Below are 22,176 nucleotides of genomic sequence, written 5' to 3'. Positions count from 1 at the left end.
GCCTTGGAGACCAAGGAATCGGATAAAGTAGATTTACCGTGGTCGACGTGAGCAATGACGGACATGTTACGGACATTGGTAACCTTGTCCATCAAGCGACGAATTTCATCGATTGTGAAATTCTAGTAAATGTGATTAATAAATATACTAATGTTGTCTACGCTTATGATCTTCTTTATGACCCTATGAAAAGGATACTTACAACTATTAAATATGTATGTTAGTTAATTGTATGGATGGATGCATTGTATAGTCCTTTTTTACCCATATTGGATTACAAGAGGTGAAAAGAGAGGATGCGTAATGGATTTATGCCAGATGAAAAGTTTATTCGAGTCGGACAACTAATTGAGATAGACAAAGGATCATGTGATCAGGACTTATCCATATCTTTAAAGGTCATCTTTGGTTTATGTTGTTCAATTGTTTTCTTGATGACTTGTTCAATCACTTGCTCATTTTCACTTAAATTTTCAGATAAATGCTTAATATATTCTTTAACAAGGTATCCTGTGCTATAAAGTGCTGTTTGTTCCATGGCTGGGAATTTTGCATTATTTAAAGCAAGACTGACACCTCTAAGGTTTATCGCACTCAATAGATTCTATACATCTATTTTAATGGTTTGTCCTCTCTCAAAAGTCATTAGATTATATTACCATAAATCCGTCTTGTTCTTCTTTATCGTTTGCATCTTCTTCTTCTTCGTTATCTGTTATCCAATCATTGTCGTCATTATCTTTCTTCTTTTCTGATGTAATGATGCTATCTTTACTATCACCATTCTCTTCGTTTGGAATATCAAACAATTCTCCAATTTCTTTTCTATACAAGTCAGTTAATCTCTTCTCATTATTATTCATTCTTACCTGCTTCCTCCTGTATTTCATGCTCAATAGGTCGAGGGAAGAAAAAGTCTGTTGTTTCCAAGTCTGCTTTATCCCAATCAATTTTTGCTAGATTGCTTTTATACTTTTTTTGATATTTGCTCTTTTTGGTGTTCAAACTATTTGGCATCCTTTTCTTCTTCTTTGGCGGTATGACAACATCGTTTGTATTGGAATTGTCCTCATTTGCATTACTACTATCAACAAGGCCTTGATCTCTAAATCCGTCACCCATTTCAATTTCTACATTATCACAATTAACACGTCTCTTTTTAACACTTTCTTCCTTGTCTGTCATTCTGTCAAAAAAATATAAAAAAATATAAAAAAGACAGCAAAAGAAAAAACAACCAAAAAAGGCCTTTTATTTTAATCTCAGCCTCTCTTTTCTTTTCTTTTCTTTTTTTAATATAAAATGAGTAAAGAGCAAAAGGCTGAAGAAGTCAAGAATGAAGCCAATATTTTATTCAAAGGTAAGCCTTTTTCTTATTTAATCCCTTGATTGACTCTTTTTTTTTGTTTAGAAAAGCATTTCTCAGAAGCTATAAAGAAATACACCGAAGCTATTGAACTTAATGACAGAGTTGCTTCTTACTACACCAACAGAGCCTTTTGTCATCTCAAACTAGAATCTTATGGTTATGCAATCTCGTAAGATCTATTATATATAATGCATATCTTTTTTCTCTTATTCAAATCATAGTGATGCAGACAAGGCACTTGAAATTGATCCTAATTTTACCAAGGTACAAGAACCAATCAGTTCCAACAAGGGGGAAATACTAATTATATCATAGGCAAACTACCGTCGTGCATCAGCCAATATGGCGCTTGGTAACTTTAAGGAAGCTCTTAAGGACTTGAAGATTGTATCAAAGCGTGCACCCAATGATAAAGATGCCAAATTAAAACTGGATGAATGCGCCAAGATTGTTCGAAGGGTTGAATTTGAAAAGGCTATTGAACATAATGAAATGAGACGTAGTGTAGCAGACACTTTGGATATTGATGCCATGGGTAGAAATAATATACATGATAATTTAGCTCAATAACCTCAAAAATCAATAGTTGTCGAATCTTCATATGATGGACCAAGGATTGACTCTGAAACGAATATGATTGATAGAGAGTTTGTAAATGGAATGATTCAACGATTCAAGGATCAAAAAAAAATTCATAAGAAATATGCCTTTATGGTAAGCTGATGAATATATACATATACATGTATATATAATATCTATTATAGATTATCTTGGCTGTACGCAAAATGATGTTAGAAGCACCTTCATTAATAGATGTAAAAGTTCCTTCTGATGGCAAATTAACTATATGTGGTGATGTTCATGGACAGTTTTATGATTTCATCAACATATTCGACATCAATGGCTATCCCTCAGAAAAGCACACTTATTTATTTAATGGAGACTTTGTTGATCGTGGATCATTTTCTGTTGAAGTCATTTTGACATTATTTGCATACAAATGGCTTTATCCAAGCAACTTATACTTGGCAAGGGGTAATCATGAAACAGACAACATGAACAAAGTGTATGGCTTTGAAGGCGAAGTAAAGGCAAAGTTTAGTGAAATGATGTTTAAATTATTTTCAGAAACATTCAATGCTTTACCACTGTCTCACGTTGTTGAAAACAAGATATTTGTGACCCATGGTGGCTTATTCTCTAGAGATAACGTTACCTTGGATGAGATCAGAAAGATTGATAGAATTGGTCAAGGACAACCAGGAGCTGAAGGTTTGATGTGTGAATTACTTTGGTCTGATCCACAACCAGAGATGGGACGAGGAAAGAGCAAGAGAGGTGTTGGTATTCAATTTGGACCTGATGTGACTAGAAACTTTTTGGAAACAAACAACTTGGATATGATCATTAGAAGTCATGAAGTAAAAGAAGAGGGTTATGTGATTGAACATGATGGTAAATGTGTTACTGTATTCTCTGCACCTAACTATTGGTAAGTCGCTTTATTGTTCTTTATCCTTTCTAACGATAATCATAGTGATACTGTTGGTAATAAGGGTGCCCTTATTAATATAACCCCTGATCTCAAATTAGACTATGTCACTTTCTCTGCAGTGGTATGTATTGTGTAATGTCTATATATGTATATATTTATCAACTCTATCATAGCCTCATCCATCAGTTAAACCAATGCAATATGCCAGCCAGTTCAGTGGCTTATTAGGCATGTAATTGACCAGTCAATGCCGTAAGTGATAGATTTTAACGTTCATTTAAATAAAATGAATGAATGAATGAGTAATAGAATGAAGCCAACTACTGTTTGATAACAAGTGTAAGAAATAACAGGGTTATTATCTCATAATTAACAGTAATACGCGTGTATAATATAACATTATAAAAGATAACACTATAAAGCTTCTTTTACCACGCAACTGAGGATGTGTGGACAGAGAGAGGCTCTATCCTTCCTGCAAAATTGAACTATTTTATAGGATGATCAAAGTTTAAAAAAGACTCATTAAGTAATGATTTATGAGACATCCAGGCCTATCAAGATACATTAAGAGAATAAAAGAAACTGTTATTATATGTAGGGCTTAAAAGGTCTCTAATAAAAAGTCTTTTATTTGCATCAAGTTTGATTATAATCGATGGAACTAGTCCATTATCAATCTAAAAGATCCACTAAAGCTAGTTTTAAAAAGAAAGAAATAATGATTAATTCAGTCAAACGCTTTTATCTGCATTTTCCTACCTTGAAAAACCAAAGAGCCAACCATGGTACTTAGAAGTACGATAGCATCTAAGCTTGCAAATGGAAGTGCACATAGTGACCAAAGCACAACAGCATTGATTACTCGTGACCCAATAATGATTTTTCCATAAATATCTGCTATTCGTGTATTTAAAGCTTTGATAATAGAGTTTATGACAAGAATCAATCCACCAAAAATAAGGAATGTCTTGTACACGAATACTAATTCATCCCTGGAAATTGTACCCGCAAATGAAGCATTTTCGCCTGTACCTTCTGCAGCTGCAGGCTCCGATCTGCGCATCAAATGGCTCTTGGTTGAATCGAGCTGATCATCACAGTAATAGCTAGTGATGGTATGTATGACTGTATAAGCAATGGATGAGGAAAGGTATTTACACCAGGTGGTATTAACTCGAGATATATTCTTATTCACTCTTTCGTATTTAATCGACTCGGCTATTTTTATGGGGCTATAGTCATCTTGATCTTGGTTTACAACATCTCTAATCATTTGAATAGCACGTTTAGCATGATGTGTAGCTGATGTATTGGATGATGATTCGGTTGCAGCAGGGGCGTCGGTAGAATGGGTATTGCTAGTATGTGTATCAGTAGATGTGGCCGTGTCATGTCCTGCGCTTCCTTGAGAAGATGGTGATTCTGCTGTGGCGTGACCCGTATTAGAAGTAGACGATGGTCCTGTTGCGATATGCCCCGTATTAGAAGTAGATGATTCACCATGTCCTGTGCCTTGTGGCTCTTCTTCAAGCTTATTATCTCTCACAAGTTGGAATTTGTATATTTTAAGGCTACATAATAATAATATATATTTATCAGTTTTTTGTAGATTAATAATCATACAAGATCCTTACACATCGATAAGCGAAATACCAAAGGCAACTTGGCACAAGTGTAAAGGAAAGTGAAGGTATACCCATATTTGATGGTATTTGTTATGAAGAAAGATCTATAGAATGCTATGAGAAAATTGAATACATGCAAAGAGATTTCCTAGTTACTTCTTTGTTAAAGTCTTCGAAATACATAAAGAAGAATCCAAAGATGATAGCAACAGCCATGAAATTGGGACCACTATTATATAAGCAAAAAGACGTTAGTGTTTGTATGGTTGATATAGGCGCGATCATACACAATAATAAACTTTGTTCCTGCAGTTGCGACCAAATTGACTAGACCCATAAGGTTTTCACCTGAATTAAAAATGAGAATGTGAATACAAACAGATAGGATGCAATAATAAAGCATTACCTAATACAATGAGTGAAAGCAAGCCAAGTCTTTCAGCCAAATGACTAGCAGCCCAAGAAAGAGTTTTATCACCTCTAAAGATGATATTAACCAAGACTTCACAGAGTACACCCAAATACCAAAGAACACGATGTATATCGTTTTCAATCATTGTTAAAGATGCTGCCCAAAGAGCAATTGATAATAGGTTGGCTGCTATATAGCATGATAGGGCAACTCTGGACTTTGATTTTGCCAGCAATGCAACAATAAACACTAGTCAAATAAAAGAAAAAAGTTGAGTACATATATATGTGCCATTGAATATGATAATTACCAATGAGATACTCAATAACAAGTACTGCTTTCAATGCTAATAATATAATGCTTAGTATGATAAAGATACTGAAACAACTAGACTTACTGATATAACCGTAGACATATCCTGGTGAATTTAAAAAGTATTCCGATGAACCAGCCATACCAACTAGGATAAAAAGATATTATATTAGTGTTGACTGAACACAACCATTTTGATTGCTTTACCAACTGCACACATTTCTACTAACTTATAGATGTGATGAACTACATCATCGCTATATATGTTGTATGAAAAATGAGTAAGTCATGATGAACAGAATATCCTATATTTACGTATCAAATCTTGCAGTATATCTGATAAGGGATATAAGTGAGCAAACGCGTAGTGGTATTTAGCGGCACTTACAATGAACTTGCACACCATGCCCACCATGTAATAATGAACCATTGAGCATATAAAGCCAATGAGGACCAATCCTTTATGTGATGACTATGAGTAAACTCGGATAGAGTAGCAACATAGAATAGATCATAAAATAGTTCCAACCAAGAAGCAGCTGTTTCTTCACCAATGTCAGCACTGAGGTCAGGTTCAGGGTATTGAAAAAATGGTCTACGTGTTGATACAGAAGATGAAGAAGTGGGTTGATGAGTATGTTTTGGTTTAAACTCTATATAGCAGTTATCATTAAATTCCATTATGTGACTATCAGGATGGCGATGGTGATGATGATTTTCATGATTATTATCTGCCTTGTAGTGAATTTTAATCGAAAAATCTCGCTTAATTTTGTATAGGAAATCAGTTAAACCGTCTGTATCATGTACGCCGTTGAATAGTAATTTCTCTTTTTGGTCCATTTTGAGCTAATCAAAATGCGGTTACTAAAAATACTTGTAAATTAAATAAATGACTTTACCCTAGTACAAAAGTCATTGGCAGATTCATGATCCAAAGCAAAGGATTGATTTCCTTTTAGTTGACGAAAATGAATAACAATGATATAGTCCATGTCGGCTTGTTGCTTAGGATCATCTCTATGGAAACAGGTTATTTTAAGGTGCGATGACAGCTATAGCACTAAATACCTATGATGTTCCCAACTTTCTACTTGATGCTTGTATTCTTCTTTACGGTGCTTATGTGCACTATATTCTTCGATAGGATGAGTAATGACATCTCCGAATGTTTCATCTCCATGGTGATAAATGGGCTTTCCTGTTTGATCCGTTTCTATTTTTTCATTGTTATCCTAAAGATGTGTTTTATTATTACTGTTCTAGAATAATAAAAATTAAAGTACCATCATCTCTGTCAACCCTATCGTTTCTTCTTCATCGTCACTGTTTCTTTTATACAAAGAATTTCTTCCTATAGGAGGTCTAAATCTTCCTCCACGAAGAGTTGGTCCTCTTCTTATCGAACTCTGTGATGTTATATTTGAACTCATGAATAAAATGTGAAGAAGAAGAAAAAAAGGGAAAGTAACTGCTATTTTTACTCCTTATTTTTTAAATTCAGAAGCGTAGATCCTTTTTTTTTGTACAATTTAAGGCAATAAAAGAATATAAATGGATATCTTTTTTTATTTATTTATTTACTACAGTTTCGTACTACAGTTCCCAGGTCTTGACAGACATGACATTTTTACAAGTAAATCCTAATGAATATGATGGAATCTAACGCGATCACGATCATTCACAGGATTCCAATTAGGAAGTGATGTCTGATGGAAATTTGTACGAAGACCAGGTGAATGAAGTTGTCGATAACCAGAATATGTAGCTGCTGTTAATGCTGAGCCTACAATGATCATTAAAGGTACAACTTCTGGATGACTGAAAGAACGCTTGAAGAAATGTCGAATAGCTGGATGCATAATGAATTGTTAATTTTTTTTATTTTTTGGGCATTCCTTTATATATTTCTCTGGTAAGATGACGATGGTATGAGGTGTCCTTCTACTATTGGTGCCATGTTGCATAAATATTTCACTTGTCTTTAAGAGCATAAAGTGAAAAGAATGAAATAATTATGACAATAAAAAATAATATCCATTAAATGCCTTTATTTACAAGGGAGAAGAAGAAGGGAATCTAACTTCTTTTTAATAAGGTTAAAACTGCTGCCGCTTCAACTACGTCTACACCTGTATCAAAAGAATTTAATCCAAACTTTTGAATCATTGAAATATCAGTTGTATGTCTACGTCGATGATTCTTTACAGACTCAGTCATGGGTAAATCCTTTTCTTGTTGTTGTTCTTCACCATCCAGTAATACATCAAGATCATAACAATATCTATTTCCTGCTGCAATAGCTGCTGTGGCTGCTGTGGCTGCTGCCCTTTTATGATTCGATTTCATTGTCTCTTCATGTTTAGGTTCTTCCTTTTTTACTCTCTTTTTATACTTTCTCTTCTTTTTTTCTGTGCTTGTTCTCTTTTTATAGCTATTACTGCTCGAAGGTGGTGGGAAATACTCTGTCCCACAAAGTATTTTGCCATGTTTCCATTTTACACCACAGGCATTACAGAGTGTACCCGCACCCTCTGGACCTCGTCGCCACATGGGTGTACTCTTTGAGCCACAGTATGAACATTGCTTATTTAGTTTGCTATTATTGCTATTTGCTATCGGTGGTGGATCTATGTCCATTGTGGATGTAAAAGAGGTTTCATCTATATGCGATTCTAGTAGATAATATCAATACGTTGTCCTATTAGATTCTGTAACTATTTACTTTCTTCTTCTTCTTCTTCTTCTTCTTCTTCCCCCTCTTCTTCTTCTTCTTCTTCCTCTTCCTCTTCACCTTCTTCATCATCGTCATCGCTTGCCCAATAATTTTTTTCTATTGAAGTAGATGGCTGTGCTTCTTCATTTGAAACAGTAACAGATTTCTGTGCATTGACTTGTTGATAATGCATCTTCATCTACAAATATGAGTTAGTTCAAGTCTATAATGTATCCTTCTTGTTTATTATTACCAGTTCCATCATCTTTTCATATCTCACTTCAAAATCCAGTACAGTCTGCTTTAGTGCGGTAAATAGGACTTCATTGACACCTGATAGACCAATGTTGATAGCATAACAGTCTGACTTTGGATTGATAAAAGATGATATCTGTAATCCAGGATCTGTTAGCCTTCGCTTAGGCCTTGTACAGACATTAGCAAACTCTTCTAGCTTTGAAGTAAAGGAGATTATATTCTTTTGTTTTTCAGTAGTTGTACATGAACAGGCAGAATGAAGGACGGATAGATTTGAATCTTTGGGTAAGTGAAATGATACTAGTACCTAATATGGCTATAAGATATAATCAACTAAAGAGTAACAAATAGCTTACATCAAAGGTAGACATATGAGTACCATTCAAGGCCTCTACTATCGCTTCATGTGGAAATAGATAGTATCGAAGTTGATCAGATATATGCTCTTCTATTGTTCGATTCATACAAAATACGATATCTTGCCTTCTCCTTTGTTCATATCTTCTCTTCTTGATGGGTAATGCTGCCTTTTCAGTCAGGTCATCTTCTTCTTCCATCTTGTATTGCTCAGTGATTTCATAAAATGTAATGTTGGGATAAAAGTAAGATCCAAACTTTACAGAAGCAAAACCCAAGCGTCGAGATTGTAATTGTCTTTGATTAGTAGGATCTACGACATGTTTGTCTAAATCAGTTGGAATTGGATAACAAGAGAACACTTGTTCAATCCATAGTCTAAAGTAATAGTTTATATAAACAGAATAATGACTTGTTATTCCATTTACCCATATTGTTTTCCATCTGTTTGACTATTGGCTCTTGATCTTGAAGACATGGTACCTTTGAGATGAATAAGACCGAAAAGGATTATTATATATGGAAAAAGTTCCAATATATATTTTTAGAAATTTATAATTTTATTGAAAGAGAAATTATATGTATTTTATTTATTTTTCTTAACCAGATCCACCGGAGAACTTCTTACCAAACAGAATCAACTGAAGTTGATCATAACCAGATAATACACCAGCACCAGCAATAGCACGAAGAATATTAGCACCTGCGCCCTTGAAGAGAGAACTAATTCCTTCCTTGGCCACAATCTCACGGAAAGCATGAAGAGAAGAATCGTATTTGATAGCAGCACCGGAGGTCATCATCATACGACGACGAACAGTATCAATAGGATAAGAGGCTAAAAGAGGGGTTAGATATTGTGTAACTTGTATATTTTATGCACTTACCAAGACCAGCACCAGTAGTTACAGCCCAACCAAGTAAGAAGGTAGCAATGAAAGATGATTGGAGATTTACAGGCATAATAGGCTTAATGGAGTCATACATACCAAAATAAAGACCACGATAAACGATGATACCAACACAGGAAATGTTGAAACCACGATAAAGACCAACAATGCCATCTGTTTTGAGAGTCTTTTTATAAACATCAATCAGACCATTGAATTGACGTTCACCGCCCTTCTTTGCAGACTTGGCATCATTAGCAAGACGTGTTCGTGCATAGTCTAGTGAATAGACAAAAAGAAGGGAAGACGCGCCAGCAAGTCCACCTGAAGCCAAATTACCAGCAAACCATGGCCAATATCCATCCTTTTTGTTGCGGTTAAACATGCGCTTGAATTCATCTCTGAAAGCGAAATTCAAAGCTTGAGTAGGAAAGTAACGGATGACATTGGCTGTATTTCCTCTCCATAAAGAGATGACGCCTTCATCCTTGACAGTACGAGCAAAACAATCAGTAATACCCTTATAAGGTGAAGAAAGGCGGCCTTGCTTAATCATTTCATCTTGATTTTGAATCAAGAGCTTAATACGTTCAATAGGAGCAGCAGCGGTCTTTGATACGGCGGCGGAAACACCACCCATAAGAAAGTCCTACGATAGAGTTAATTAAGGCCATCTTTGATCAAAAAAGCCAATTATTAAGCACAAACTTACAACAACAAACTTGTTTTGGTCAGGCATCGTTTTTTAAAAGAGAAAAAAGAAGAAAACGATAGAAAAAAAAGTAAATAAGACACTCAGGGCGGGGGTCAAAAAAAACCGGGGTTTAATTTCATGACGTTTGCTTTATGATTGCCGTTTGCCTGGTGAAAGCTTATGTTCATTGGGGGTGACGGCGACAAGATCCAGTTGACTAAATTGGTTTTTTGGGCACTTTTCAATTTTACAAAGGGATTGAATCAGCAGGTCAATAACCTTATTGGAAGCGGAGTAAGAAAGTTTTTGGGGGTAGAAAAAGAGCTAGAAATTACCTGCACACTGATAGAAACATGACAATTTCAGACAACAAATAATGTTAAAAGATGGCCCACAAGCAGCAAAAGAATGCGATGTAAAAGTACTTTTAGTGAATGAATTACGTGTTATTTATCAGTACTAACCACATTTACCTTCTCTCAAAAATATCAAACTCATTTTATGTATTAAATGTTGTCTTTTAAACAATAAAAAGACTGATAATCAAGATCATTAGAGTTATTGATCTTACATATTGTGTGCCAATGCTTTCTGAAAAAAGTGTATAGATAAACTTATGATTGATAATTGATAACTACTGAAGAAAGGGAAAACATCCACTCATGAGTATTGATTTCATATCCTATACACAGTCATAGGCTATATTAATAAGAGCTATTATCCACTCTCTTCAAATAAAAAAGCACTGAAAATCTGCAAATGATGGATTACTTTATATAAAAGCATCTATTTATTTACTGTATTTTATCCAAGTCAATATCATAGGAAATATTACAGCCACAACTATGTTTTGCGTTTGGGTTATTAGTGACTTGGAAGGTGGATCCAATCAATTCTTGAACATAATCAAGTGTTGATCCCCTGAGAAATTGAAATGATACACTATCAATAACTACTTTAACCCCTTCTTTTTCAAAAATACTACACGTAAAAAGTCAATATGCTTTCAATCATTGTAGTCTTTTGCAAATTACATGTCATCGTCTTCAACAGTTTTTGTTAATTCCAACTTGTTTTGGTATCCATGACAACCACCAGAATCAACCAGGATTCGTAACATTTGCTCCTTGTCTTGTTCTTTTTCTTGAATGTGTTGTAATTGCTATATTGATTGTTATTGCTATGATTTATTAGATCCACTTTTTAATATTTACCTTGACCGCTTTCTCAGTTATTCCTAACCCATTCATCACAGACGCTGAATGCACTTTGACTGGATTAGATAGTGAGGTATGTAACTGACTGAAGACCATTTGTTTATATAAACCATTTGAAGCTATAGCTATCTTTGGTCGAATGAATGTATTGTATTTTACACAGGTTCCTCTTTGTAAATGTCGCAGCATTTCTCAATTCTAATGTCTATAAGCGTAGTAAAGAAGCAGAAAAAAGTCTCACGCAGTCATACGAAGCTTTACGGATAAAATTTTTTCCTTGACACCCAAAACAATAAATTTGTTTCTATAGCATTATTTCTTTTTTATTGTATTAAACAAAAGGCTATTAGTCTTCCATAGCATCATCATCGTCTTCTTCTTCGTCTTCTTCATCGTTCTCTACCATAGGGAGACTCTCCTCTTCTGCGTCATCATCATCGTCTTCGTCATCGTCGTCGGCAGTTGTCACAGGCTTCTTTTCTTCAACAGTTGGTACACTAGCAAGTGCTTGATGTTGGAACGCTTGACGAACACCAGCATTGCTCGACATATCCCAAATGTGCATTTTTCCATTAGATCCAGCAATGGCGAGTTGAAAGGGTGAATCAGGGCAAAACTGTGTAGAGAAGATTCTACCAAGATCGAAATTTCGGCTTGTTACCATACTAGGCTTATTATCTGCTGTATTCCAAATCTTGATATACTTATCTGTACTGCCTGTTGCAATACATCCAGGCACTACAGGATTGATATCAAAGGCACTTACTGCGTCATCATGAGCTTGAAGTGTAAATAAAGGCTTACCACCTTTACCATCTTTGGCCATGCGAACATCAAAGTATTGTACAAGTCCATTTTCTAAAGCGACATAAAAGTTTGAAGTTTGATGGGGGTCCCAGCGAATAGACTCAACATCACTTTCCAGTCGCCATCTAGTCACTTGACCAGGAGAACGAGCATCAAGTACACAGACTGTTTTATCATAAGAACCAGAAGCAAATACAGTGGAGTCTGTTGGATGCCAAACGATAGATTGTACCTTGTCAGTGTGATGAGTATAATTCTGTACACACTTTGAAGTGGTCAAATCCCACAGCTTAATTGTTCCATCCGCTGAAGCAGACAATAAGAAGTTTCTATGATTTTTGTTCCAAGCCAAATCCATGATAGCATCGACATGATAATGAGCATTTGGCTTCTTTGAGCGTTTCTTTGATTTGTCTGTGTGGCCCAGGATAGTCTCAGGATACATGATGTCGACCGTATCAAGGTCCCAGATTTCGATATCAGGATCAAATGTGCCAATAGCCACGTAATTACCAGATGTTTCTGGGTTCACTTTACCCTCACTTGTATGGAAGTCTAACCATTCAAGACAAAGAGGGAAAGAAGGTAGCATGATATCATGATGGACATAGAGATTTTCTTGTGACTCTTCATATACATAGACTTCCAACTGTGAAATGTCATCTTCTGTTTTTGCTGCCAAAAGCATATTATCGGTTGGTAATACTTCCAACTCTTTCTCTTCTTCTTCAGCATCCATATCATTCTCCAAGGTGACATATGGATCATCTTGGTCATTTTCATAATAGGCTAAATCTTTTATGTTGGAGAATATGCCGACCTCTTCTTGATGTTAATACATCACGTTTTCTTTAATTCTATGGATCTTACTTTTATTAGACGCTTTTACTTCTGTGTCATAGTCATCCAACTTGTATAAAGCCAATTCATCGCTATTTTTCTTTTCTTCATCACTTCAATATGATCAATACACTTTCTATGACCAATACTCCATCTACTTACTCTACTTCCATAGAATTATCGGTTGCAGCCTTTAATTCTTCCTTGGCATCCTCTAATTGCTCTGCTGCCAATTTACTGATTCTGGCATATTCTTCGTCATTTAAATCATATTTTTTAGGATGCTGAGCAGGTGCACCTTTTCTGATCCAATGAATGGCTGAAATCATAGTAACTTGTAATAAAAAAAAAACTGTCAAAAAAAGCAGTACAATGTTTTAAGTGATCTTCAGCCAGCGTGACCGCCTATTTCAATAGTCCTTCAATTCCTTTTGTTCATGTCTGAGTACAGTGTTTTAATCTAAAATTAGGAAAGAAAAGAAGCATTTAGTCAGTGCTAAAGAGTATTGCCTGTCTCTCTCGCTCTTTCTCTCTTCCATTTTACTTTCTATTAAAAGAATAAAACAAGCATACATTATTTTCAGTTTCAAAAACTTACCTCATTGCTACACTACCTTCATCATATGCTCTGTTGACTGAGTTTGATTTATATATACAACCATATATAACTTTGTATATGCACTTTAATCCTTTCTTTTTCTTATTCTTATGGATATTCAACTTTTGGACTCTAACGATAACTCAGGGTGTAAACTATTAGACTCCTTTGCCATAGCCGTTCAACTCATGCTGGCTTGTTTGGCATTCTCAACGTTGATAATAAAGCGACAAAGAGAAATACCACAGCGGCCATTGTTGGTTTGGTAATAACATGAAGACCGTAGTCATGATATTCTTTATAAACCCCGAATTAGGATACTGGATGTGAGCAAGCAGATTATTGGGGGTGCTATAGTCCATTCACTCAACGTTATCGCTTCTCATTTATTTGGGGCTTCTTTAGAAGGCGAGCCCGAGTCAAATCCATGTGTTTGGTAAAAGAGCAATTTGTCAAAATTTTATGGATGTAACTTATAGGTTTATAGGTATTTTTTAAATATACTTGTCGATACCACCTTTGGTGTACTTGTGATCTGGGCAGTACTATCATTGGCTAAGCGAATAACAGAGTTTTATCGACTAAAGGGATTTGAAAGTGGTATTTATGGTGATGGATACGGTGATCAGATAAAATCATGGAGTAAACAATTGGGTATCTATGTATTAGCGCTAGTAACAATGAAAGTGGTTGTTTTGGCCTTATTTGGACTGTGCCCATGGCTAGAACGCTTGGGTGAATGGGTTCTTGAATGGACTATGGGAAATTATCGAATACAGGTTGTGTTTGTTATGCTGATGTACGTAGACTCGATATTGATCATTTATTTTTCTCTAATCTTTTTATACGTAAATCTGATAGATTCCCTTTAGTCATGAATATCATCCAATTTTGGATAGTTGATACCATAGTCAAGCACAAGACGAGACCGTTACAATTAAGGGATGAAGAAGATAACACGCTTGTTTCAGATGGCGAATATGAGGATGATATCGAACAGACAACTTTACTTCAAATTGCACCTAAAAACCTTGCTCAAACCTAATAAAGTCCGATCCCCTTTCTTTTTTTTCCTTTTTGATATGTTTTATTTTCGTTTAATTCGACCAAAGACGATCATTCCTCGATCAACACCTAGTCTCAAGCGTACAGTGACTTATGAACCTTCTAAGCCATTCCCACCACCACAACCTACTCGACCAGTTGACATGCTGGATCAAAAAAAAGATGACAAAAAGATTGCCATGTCACCCACTTTAGATGCTGTAGCAGAGGACATGTCACATAAAAAGAATGTTTCTTTTAGACAAAGTCATCATTTCGACACTTATAAACTATTGACTCAACTCGAAAGCCAAGGCTTCAGTCGAAAGCAAGCTGAGGTTATAATGAAAGGCATCAAGTTTCGTCTAAGAGAATGGTAATAATAATATAAAATGACAACAAATGTGTAATATATATAGTTTTATAGTACGGCCTCAATGAAGCAGCAACTCTTACTATCCTCAGACCTAGAAAATGTATTTCACATAAGGCATATTGTGGTCATAGTTTCCCTTATTGTTTGCTTATAGGAATCCTATTTATTTAAAGCCGCTTTATCAGAGTTAAGAACGGAAATACAAGTACTCAGGAGAAATGACATGCAGATGCTTCAATCTGAATTAACATTACTAACGAGGGAGGTGGATATATTAGAGCAGAGGCTCAATGAAGGAGTTGCTACCATGAAAAATGATATACAAATGGATATGAATAATCGAAAGAACGAAACAAGGGAGGATCAAAAGACGATGGATATGAAAATACAAGAAATAAACAATAAATTTACAATAAGACTTGGTGATATTCGTACAGAAATAGAAGCTGTTCGATGGGAAACTATATGGAAAGGAATGAGTATGTGCTAAGATATATTTATAACATATATTGACCATATTATCATTTCACTATTAGCCGGTGTTTGCTTAGCTGGGTTGACAATAGCTACGTTAGGATATCTATTGACAAGATACACTGCTAGAAAAGCAGATAGAATTAGATTAGAAGAAGAAAGGAAGAGAAAAAGATTACAAGAAGAGGCCAATAGAGCTGGTACATTAGATATGGAAGTTATTTATTAATTCTATCCTTTTTACAAAGGGCAAAAACCTAGAAGAATAAACTATTCCCTTTTCTCATACATCCATACTTAATCACTAAAAAGAAGACTAGATTATATATTTATAAAGCAGCTAACACCGTCAAGTTAAAACTGGCATTAAAGACAAGCTACACCCCCTATGTACCTTTGCTTAGTGTGCCTAAGTATATGCATGACCCAAGCTTAAGGTGTTTAACATTGATATTCTATGGGTCTTTATTATATTGAAGTGAATAAAAGAGAAAAGGATAACACATATACGCGCACAATTTACGTGAAAGCTTTAAAACCTCGGACTGTATAACAAAGGTGAACTGAATTATATGATCTCGCTATCGTTTACTATTCTTTTTAAGTGTGAAGAAAAAATCTTGAAAATAAAGGAGTGACTTTGAACAAATGACACGAGAAGCTTCTTGCAATGCGTAAAAAAAGAACTTTAAGTGGGTTTTTATTGAAAAAGTGATTGATATGGATATGTGACACCAGTCTTAAATTTAACGACAATGAAAACAAATAGTGTAGATATTGTTAATAAAGATTAGATAAAGACGAGATTGTTATGATCTAGAGTTATAATTCCTTTTGATAGCAAGTAAAGCACTATCCAGCGAGGAAAAGAAACAAATCTCTACAAACTTGATATATTAGAAAACAAAAAGATAAAAGCAGGGATGAATTCTTTTTATTTTATACGAAAAGCAACTTAACGAGACCAAATAAAAGGTTGATATATCACGTCGGAAAGCGCACAATAGAAAGAAAAGATGTGATTAGGGTCCAATGGTGAAATGCAGTCAATATTTAGTGAAGCATGCGCGAAAGAGAAGACCATTTTTACTTACTATTAGCCAAAAGAACCATATTATCGCTTGCGTTTACGAACGTTAAATTTCATTTTGAAAGAAGTCATTAATAGGCTCAAAAAGCAATTAACGATCTGAAAATATGCAGAGCAGCTTTGTATAATCAAAAGATATAACGCATCTTTTAGAAAAATAAGGAATGTGGGTTGATTCAGTTAATGTAAGATTGAAATATGAACTGTTCCTTACGTAGTTACGAATCTTGTCAGTAACTGTGTATTATCGGTGAGACGGCATTTCAATTAATCTCATGAGAACAATGGAATGGTCAAAAGAAGGGGCGCAACCCGATGCCGGTTGCTGCTTTTACCTTGAGTGATCCAAGGCTTTTTTTTTGTTTTTCTTATGAAGGCATATATAGTTAACATTCTCTAATATTAATTATGCAGAAGATGATATGATACCTAAAGTGACTATTGAATTAGTTCGTATCTCGCTTATAACAACTTCATTATTGTCTATTCCTTTAAATTTTTGAACGACGCGTCGATGCTTTGGATGGACCTGGCTCATGAAAGGAAGATAAAATATCATAATCTAAGAGCTGGATCAAAATTAATTAGATACGAATGTTCCACTAGGAGTAATTTAACAGATGGAATGAACAGTAGAAACCTTTTAATTGATGATCCTATTAATAACTCATCTATTCAGGCTTAGTTATCATTGGTTTTTGACATACAAAGGGTTATCCGCTGTTAAAAGTATAAATAGAGTAACTATTTTATTTAATAAAGCACACGCCTCTCTTTTCAAGTTTCGTCATTCACCGTTATCTTGTCTTATTATGCTTGTCGGATAAATTGACGATAAATAAATGTGTATTTTTTGGGCAATAATTATTTTATCTTTTCTTTTTGGAAGCTATATACGCCAATGCTTGTAGCAATGATGAGAGAATTTTGTACTTTTTGTGAAGAACGCACATTTGATGAAAAATTTAAGAGCTACTACAATTTGAAATGCCGTATTTGGCCTTACACTAGATATTAGAGCAGGAAGAGAGCCTAATATGAACAGAGTCGGCTATAACGATGAGTATAAACAATGTATACTTACCCTTCCTGTTATTTTAAAAGAAAGGGACACTGTGAGTAGCTATATAACGAAAAGCGCATTTTGAAGTAAAATTACTTCCATGTTAAAATCACTTTGCAGTAATGCCTAAATGGAGCGTCTGCATAGTTACTCGAGCCTGATAATAAATGATGTCGATGTGTGTACATAAATACCTACGAATATAAAACTAAAAGCGGGATAAAACAGAGAGCAATAACGACTCTAAATGTTTGAGAAAATGCATGCGAAGCACAGTAAGGCTTACACACAACGGGTCCTATGATTAACCAGATACTGTATAGATCACTCTTAAGAGCTCTGTATTTGGCATTGTTATTGTGGTATTATGTGTAGAATTTAAGGGAATAGATAATAGCTCGCCTTATATACTCTTTATTTTACTACAGAATGTGTCTTTATAAAAGATATGTAGTTTATATCATAATTCACTTTCTTTGATACTTTAACAACATATCCAAATCATGCTATATATAAAAGCAACATAATATATATGTTTACCCCGTAATGACAATCTAAGCATTTCTTCACCTCTTTATTTTATATGATAAAATAAAATATACCACTGGAAGTGATCTTTTACATTTGATCCACTTATAATTCGTAATCAAGTAATTCTTCAGTATCTTGGGAAGAAATGTGGACAGCCTGCTCTGTGTCGTCATTATTATTGATGTAATGTTTGTTGTAGATAAAGCATTAAGTCCTAAAAGTCAATGGGACAAAAGAATCATGTGTTTATTAAGTAAATGTTCTATTGACGTATATATGGCTATTGATGCGTAGGGGTTTTACTTTTCTACACTCTGTTGGATTTTTCATTTAATGTCAAAGTGTTACCCTTGCAGTTATACTTCAGTGAGGCTTCTAGATCATTTATGTAAGTGAGTCTCTAAACTGATATGTGTTACGTATACAATGTATCGAGTGTGTAAATACCACAATCGGGCCTTATTTGCGTACCAACAATGCCCCACAGCAAGTCCAAAACAGCCTTTTCCCGTCGTTTTGTTCCGAAAGCTCTCTTGGTCCCAAGGCGGGCAGCGTAAAATTGCAGGTATTGCTCAGGGATCTGAGGCGAACTGACCATGATGTGTAGTGAATGCCTCTCGTCACTGATCAACAATTGAAGCCTGGCCATGTATTGTGGGCTGAGCGTTGCCTCGTACACATTCGAAATTAGCTGATCCTCTTTCACTGTAGTTTTCAAGCAGCCAGGGGCTGGAACATTTGGCCCCTAATACTGCTACTTCATTAATTTTGGTAATGATTAACAATGAGATGCTTTGTTTATTGTTGTATTTACTCTATAAATACTTCATCTTATCATATAAAATTATTTTAAAGAAAGAAAAGAAAAAATAGATTAACCATAAAATATGTTGCTCTTGTATAACATGTCTTATCTAATGAGAATCGAACATGATTAATTCATGCAGTAATAATGAGCCCCCTCTTATCTTGCTCCGCAATAAAAATATTGCTGTTTTGCCAAATACGAAGGTAAGAGACAAAAACTAGTAATAAGAAGAATAGAAAAGGACAATAAGCCAGTGAGACTGAAAATATGATATCTTTATTTACTACGAGTAAAACAATGGTATTTATACTTTTCAACATCTACAATCAGTAACAATAATTGGGTACCATAAGCGTACCTATAAACATCCAGCTACAATGGGAGTAACTGGGAAGAACCGTAGTTATTATTAAACTATTGGTTCGATGTATGCCCGAGGCACCTTGTTAATGAGGTGGTACATGATCTGACAATGTCTGTCGAATAAGGAGCCGTTAACCTGAAAGTTAGAACACAGAAGTTTAATTAAGCATTGTAACGGCGCTCTAAGAGTAAGCCCATATACGGAAGAACTCCTAACTGAATAACGGTTACTACAAATATTTATTGATAATGTTGTGATGGCACAGCAGTTACATAGAAACTCATCGACACATGCCTGTATTTCTTTTTTTTTATCACGACTATGTCACAAAAGTCATACACCATTTCCATAAAGAGATGTCGCGCTGACCTGTCGCTTTTTGGTATAAATTGTATTATAAAAACTGCAAAAATGCGACTTTATTTTCTGAAAAGACTGTATAAATGTATCGAATCGGAGCATTACGATAAACGTCACTATTCACTTCTTGGTTGTAACTGTTGTAATCAACGATAAAATAAGCACATTAACGAATAAATCTAATAGTTAGATCCTCGTCTTTGGCCCCTTAGACAGCATGATGTTGCTAAGAGTGTAGAATCACAATCAGCCACAAGTAAATTCATTAAGCATGTAGACACAAGCTATGTAGTAGGTTTTCTAATCATTGACTATAAATACCCTTTTAACGGGAGCTTTATATTATCGAATAAAAGAGTCTTAAAAGTATTGGCATGTCTTTTTGATAATATTGAACAATATAAAGCTAAAATAAGCTATAAACTGTATATTCAAATAAATATTCTATTTGTTTCTTTTAATAAAATCGGAATATCTATATTTTCTCATAATAAGCTGCTGCTACAACAGTAGCAACAACTATGCATTGCTGCGGCCTTGATGATCACTCTAATTGTCGTAATCATTATTTCGCATCATCACAGTGTTAAAAAGGCGAAATAAATCGGTAATGCACCTAACATTAGAATTGGACACACCCAGATTGGTGACGTATTTTAGGCAGGTGTAATGATGTTTTTTAAAGTCTAAAGGATTATGAGAGAGATCCACAGTGGTATATCCTGTTTACATAAGTTCTATTTGTCTAAGGAAATACGCAGTGTTACTCTACGGTAGAAATTATTATATATATATGAATGAACTCAAAACAAAGACGTAAGTATATATCGGTAATCTTTAACAAGTAAAGATTTGGTCGGTCCATTTGGGCTGATATAAACTACATTTTTTTTATTGAACAGACCCCTTCAGTTTACACGACGCGTGTGGTTACTACAAAGCTTAAGACCTGTATTTTTATTTCGTTGAGTTTTTTAAATTATTTTTTATAGTATTAAACAGATCTAAATCTCTCAAACAACATCAGTAAAATTTAAAGTTCAAACATGCCTCCTGTCAACAAAAAACTTGATGTCAACGTAAAAGTATCAGTTAGCAAGCGTTTCATCACTGATAATACAGTGAAAACTATATTATTCCGTGAGCACGACTGGAACGAGCCTAAGTTGAGCTTCCAAGGAAAGGCGATTGCACGATCTGAGGAAAATGGTAAGGTGATGTGCAATGTACTGTTGGATGAAGCAAATGGCCACATCCTCAAGCTTAGCGAAGGTGCTATCAAGTACGTCGGCCCTCTTTCAACTCCTGTAGCTCAGGAGATTGTTGTCGACACCAATGTAGTCGAAGCTGAAGACTTGTTGGAAGATGCAGTGGATGAAGATGAGGAAGAGGAATCCATCAATTTGACTTCAAGTCGTGGGTGGACTGCTGGTGAGGCCTATATGGACTCTCGTCTAAGTGGTTCAGCAGAAGGATTCACCTCCTTGAACTCTTGTTTAATGATGGACAATGGAAGATATTCCTCTCCATTGGATTATTTCTTGTTCTTCCTTCCTTCCTGTGGATCATTTTTATTCCATTATCCACAACACCTGTTGCAAGCAAGACATAATATATGAGAAGTTATGCAGTAAAGTTGAGCAGCACGCACATCCAAACAAGGCTTATCTATGATGCGATCTTCATAAGGTTTAGATAGCTTACAACTGTTCATTCATGCAATCTTTTCTCTGTCTCTCACTAGGATCTTATCAATAACAAGGGTCAAGGACTCTCTCATGCATCGATCAGCTACAACAAGTATTTAAAGTGACTTCAATTCTTTGTTCTAGAAAGAAAAATTCTTTTTTATCTTATTATCTATTTCAGAGAATAAAAGTGTCTCAAAGTATTTCTTGTGTGCTTTTATTTCTAAATTTGATAGTAAGATTATTACAACACCAACCTTCATGCAAGAAGTCTCGGCCATTGGGAAGATATTACCTCTCATGAATATCTCATGTGGATCGCACTCTTGACGGCAATGACTGTGGTCAGACATGGTGATAGAAAGGCATATTGGAAACAAGACCAGTTTTTTTCTTGATGAATGTTGACTTTAGTCAATATATGTCTTTTAACAGATTCAATGACATTATGAAGATGCATGTTTTTAAACTTCCTTCAAAGCAGGCTCAGGAGCTTGACCCTCTTTATCAAATTAGATCCACCATCCAAGCCTTCAATGATCACATGGCTAAATGATAATACCAGGAAAACATCTTGTTGTCAATGAATCCATGAATCAATGGTTAGATACTGGTATGCCAAATTTGAAGAAGGTTCTTAGAAAGCCACATCCAATCGGACAAGAGTTTAAGACGTTGGCTGACAATCACTGCTACTGCATATTACGTATCGATACAGTCAGTGATCCTTGCCCAAAAGAATATGACAAAGATTCTGGTATGAAGAAGCTGACGGCCACTGTAAA

General features: G+C 35.1%; 11 protein-coding genes across 12 annotated transcripts; 5 read left to right on the top strand and 6 right to left on the bottom strand.

Annotated features, from left to right (window-relative positions):
- Nucleotides 1-1,271: 1,271 nt before the first annotated feature.
- On the top strand, nt 1,272-1,705 carry RHIMIDRAFT_259961 (TPR-like protein). The gene is made up of 3 exons (XM_023611435.1): nt 1,272-1,360; nt 1,412-1,538; nt 1,591-1,705. The coding sequence occupies exons 1-3, from the start codon at nt 1,303-1,305 to the stop codon at nt 1,682-1,684; spliced, it is 279 nt and encodes a 92-aa protein (XP_023463866.1). The 5' UTR covers nt 1,272-1,302; the 3' UTR covers nt 1,685-1,705.
- A 342-nt stretch (nt 1,706-2,047) lies between these two features.
- RHIMIDRAFT_35098 (MgPPT1, serine threonine phosphatase 2A catalytic sub-unit like protein) lies at nt 2,048-3,417 on the top strand. The gene is made up of 5 exons (XM_023615138.1): nt 2,048-2,404; nt 2,498-2,861; nt 2,907-2,985; nt 3,038-3,116; nt 3,174-3,417. The coding sequence occupies exons 1-4, from the start codon at nt 2,155-2,157 to the stop codon at nt 3,098-3,100; spliced, it is 756 nt and encodes a 251-aa protein (XP_023463865.1). The 5' UTR covers nt 2,048-2,154; the 3' UTR covers nt 3,101-3,116; nt 3,174-3,417.
- A 67-nt stretch (nt 3,418-3,484) lies between these two features.
- On the bottom strand, nt 3,485-6,377 carry RHIMIDRAFT_35058 (uncharacterized protein). Of its 2 annotated transcripts, XM_023615136.1 has the most exons (10): nt 6,288-6,377; nt 6,119-6,236; nt 5,605-6,065; nt 5,532-5,552; nt 5,424-5,473; nt 5,302-5,364; nt 5,215-5,250; nt 4,899-5,153; nt 4,649-4,840; nt 4,553-4,596 (listed from the first exon to the last, which is right to left on the bottom strand). In XM_023615136.1, the coding sequence occupies exons 2-9, from the start codon at nt 6,209-6,211 to the stop codon at nt 4,725-4,727; spliced, it is 1,095 nt and encodes a 364-aa protein (XP_023463863.1). In that variant the 5' UTR covers nt 6,212-6,236; nt 6,288-6,377; the 3' UTR covers nt 4,553-4,596; nt 4,649-4,724. The 2 variants fall into 2 exon arrangements, with proteins under 2 accessions (XP_023463864.1, XP_023463863.1); XM_023615137.1 differs by lacking the exons at nt 5,215-5,250; nt 5,302-5,364; nt 5,424-5,473; ... (2 more) ...; nt 6,119-6,236; nt 6,288-6,377 and adding exons at nt 3,485-3,562; nt 3,627-4,438 and having other exon boundaries at nt 4,502-4,596; nt 4,899-5,054.
- A 443-nt stretch (nt 6,378-6,820) lies between these two features.
- RHIMIDRAFT_35021 (uncharacterized protein) lies at nt 6,821-7,185 on the bottom strand. Its single transcript, XM_023615134.1, has one exon. The coding sequence runs from the start codon at nt 7,076-7,078 to the stop codon at nt 6,860-6,862; it is 219 nt and encodes a 72-aa protein (XP_023463862.1). The 5' UTR covers nt 7,079-7,185; the 3' UTR covers nt 6,821-6,859.
- Nucleotide 7,186: 1 nt separating this feature from the next.
- RHIMIDRAFT_35043 (uncharacterized protein) lies at nt 7,187-8,214 on the bottom strand. Its single transcript, XM_023615135.1, has 2 exons — nt 8,186-8,214; nt 7,187-8,131 (listed from the first exon to the last, which is right to left on the bottom strand). Exon 2 carries the CDS (start codon nt 7,854-7,856, stop codon nt 7,296-7,298), a length of 561 nt encoding a protein of 186 aa, XP_023463861.1. The 5' UTR covers nt 7,857-8,131; nt 8,186-8,214; the 3' UTR covers nt 7,187-7,295.
- Nucleotides 8,215-9,146: 932 nt separating this feature from the next.
- Nucleotides 9,147-10,176, bottom strand: RHIMIDRAFT_239636 (mitochondrial ADP/ATP translocator; the record flags this gene model as incomplete). The annotated part of the gene is made up of 3 exons (XM_023609209.1): nt 9,147-9,385; nt 9,435-10,086; nt 10,150-10,176. 3 exons carry the CDS (start codon nt 10,174-10,176, stop codon nt 9,147-9,149), a joined length of 918 nt encoding a protein of 305 aa, XP_023463860.1.
- Nucleotides 10,177-10,820: 644 nt separating this feature from the next.
- On the bottom strand, nt 10,821-11,636 carry RHIMIDRAFT_259953 (uncharacterized protein). Its single transcript, XM_023611434.1, has 3 exons — nt 11,346-11,636; nt 11,166-11,293; nt 10,821-11,112 (listed from the first exon to the last, which is right to left on the bottom strand). Exons 1-3 carry the CDS (start codon nt 11,442-11,444, stop codon nt 10,926-10,928), a joined length of 414 nt encoding a protein of 137 aa, XP_023463859.1. The 5' UTR covers nt 11,445-11,636; the 3' UTR covers nt 10,821-10,925.
- A 58-nt stretch (nt 11,637-11,694) lies between these two features.
- Nucleotides 11,695-13,325, bottom strand: RHIMIDRAFT_293566 (WD40 repeat-like protein; the record flags this gene model as incomplete). Its single annotated transcript, XM_023613996.1, has 3 exons — nt 11,695-12,977; nt 13,026-13,108; nt 13,158-13,325. Coding segments are annotated over 3 exons (1,534 nt in total), but the record flags the coding sequence as incomplete, so codon positions are not given.
- A 378-nt stretch (nt 13,326-13,703) lies between these two features.
- On the top strand, nt 13,704-14,638 carry RHIMIDRAFT_205558 (uncharacterized protein; the record flags this gene model as incomplete). The annotated part of the gene is made up of 4 exons (XM_023606832.1): nt 13,704-13,858; nt 13,910-14,029; nt 14,081-14,392; nt 14,455-14,638. The coding sequence occupies 4 exons, from the start codon at nt 13,704-13,706 to the stop codon at nt 14,636-14,638; spliced, it is 771 nt and encodes a 256-aa protein (XP_023463857.1).
- A 37-nt stretch (nt 14,639-14,675) lies between these two features.
- RHIMIDRAFT_239632 (uncharacterized protein) lies at nt 14,676-15,716 on the top strand (the record flags this gene model as incomplete). The annotated part of the gene is made up of 4 exons (XM_023609208.1): nt 14,676-15,013; nt 15,065-15,113; nt 15,168-15,492; nt 15,550-15,716. 4 exons carry the CDS (start codon nt 14,676-14,678, stop codon nt 15,714-15,716), a joined length of 879 nt encoding a protein of 292 aa, XP_023463856.1.
- Nucleotides 15,717-20,749: 5,033 nt separating this feature from the next.
- On the top strand, nt 20,750-21,322 carry RHIMIDRAFT_245281 (uncharacterized protein; the record flags this gene model as incomplete). Its single annotated transcript, XM_023610175.1, has 1 exon — nt 20,750-21,322. One exon carries the CDS (start codon nt 20,750-20,752, stop codon nt 21,320-21,322), a length of 573 nt encoding a protein of 190 aa, XP_023463855.1.
- Between the last annotated feature and the right edge of the window lie 854 nt (nt 21,323-22,176).

Source organism: Rhizopus microsporus (assembly GCF_002708625.1).
Source record: "Rhizopus microsporus ATCC 52813 unplaced genomic scaffold scaffold_14, whole genome shotgun sequence".
Classification (NCBI taxonomy): Eukaryota; Fungi; Mucoromycota; class Mucoromycetes; order Mucorales; family Rhizopodaceae; genus Rhizopus; species Rhizopus microsporus.
The sequence above is the reverse complement of the archived record's forward strand: the minus strand, read 5'-3'. Positions and strand labels throughout refer to the sequence as shown.

Coding starts and splice junctions, on each gene's coding strand:
- RHIMIDRAFT_259961 (XM_023611435.1), top strand. CDS start 1,303: ATGAGTAAAGAGCAAAAGGCTGAAGAAGTCAAGAATGAAGCCAATATT. Junction 1,361..1,411: donor AGCCAATATTTTATTCAAAG/GTAAGCCTTTTT, acceptor TTTTTTGTTTAG/AAAAGCATTTCTCAGAAGCT. Junction 1,539..1,590: donor TCTTATGGTTATGCAATCTC/GTAAGATCTATT, acceptor TTCAAATCATAG/TGATGCAGACAAGGCACTTG.
- RHIMIDRAFT_35098 (XM_023615138.1), top strand. CDS start 2,155: ATGATGTTAGAAGCACCTTCATTAATAGATGTAAAAGTTCCTTCTGAT. Junction 2,405..2,497: donor CAACTTATACTTGGCAAGGG/GTAATCATGAAA, acceptor AATTATTTTCAG/AAACATTCAATGCTTTACCA. Junction 2,862..2,906: donor TTCTCTGCACCTAACTATTG/GTAAGTCGCTTT, acceptor CGATAATCATAG/TGATACTGTTGGTAATAAGG.
- RHIMIDRAFT_35058 (XM_023615136.1), bottom strand. CDS start 6,211: ATGGACTATATCATTGTTATTCATTTTCGTCAACTAAAAGGAAATCAA. Junction 6,066..6,118: donor CCAATGACTTTTGTACTAGG/GTAAAGTCATTT, acceptor CATTTTGATTAG/CTCAAAATGGACCAAAAAGA. Junction 5,553..5,604: donor GCATGGTGTGCAAGTTCATT/GTAAGTGCCGCT, acceptor ATCCCTTATCAG/ATATACTGCAAGATTTGATA.
- RHIMIDRAFT_35021 (XM_023615134.1), bottom strand. CDS start 7,078: ATGCATCCAGCTATTCGACATTTCTTCAAGCGTTCTTTCAGTCATCCA.
- RHIMIDRAFT_35043 (XM_023615135.1), bottom strand. CDS start 7,856: ATGGACATAGATCCACCACCGATAGCAAATAGCAATAATAGCAAACTA.
- RHIMIDRAFT_259953 (XM_023611434.1), bottom strand. CDS start 11,444: ATGGTCTTCAGTCAGTTACATACCTCACTATCTAATCCAGTCAAAGTG. Junction 11,294..11,345: donor TAACTGAGAAAGCGGTCAAG/GTAAATATTAAA, acceptor CAATCAATATAG/CAATTACAACACATTCAAGA. Junction 11,113..11,165: donor ACTGTTGAAGACGATGACAT/GTAATTTGCAAA, acceptor TTTTACGTGTAG/TATTTTTGAAAAAGAAGGGG.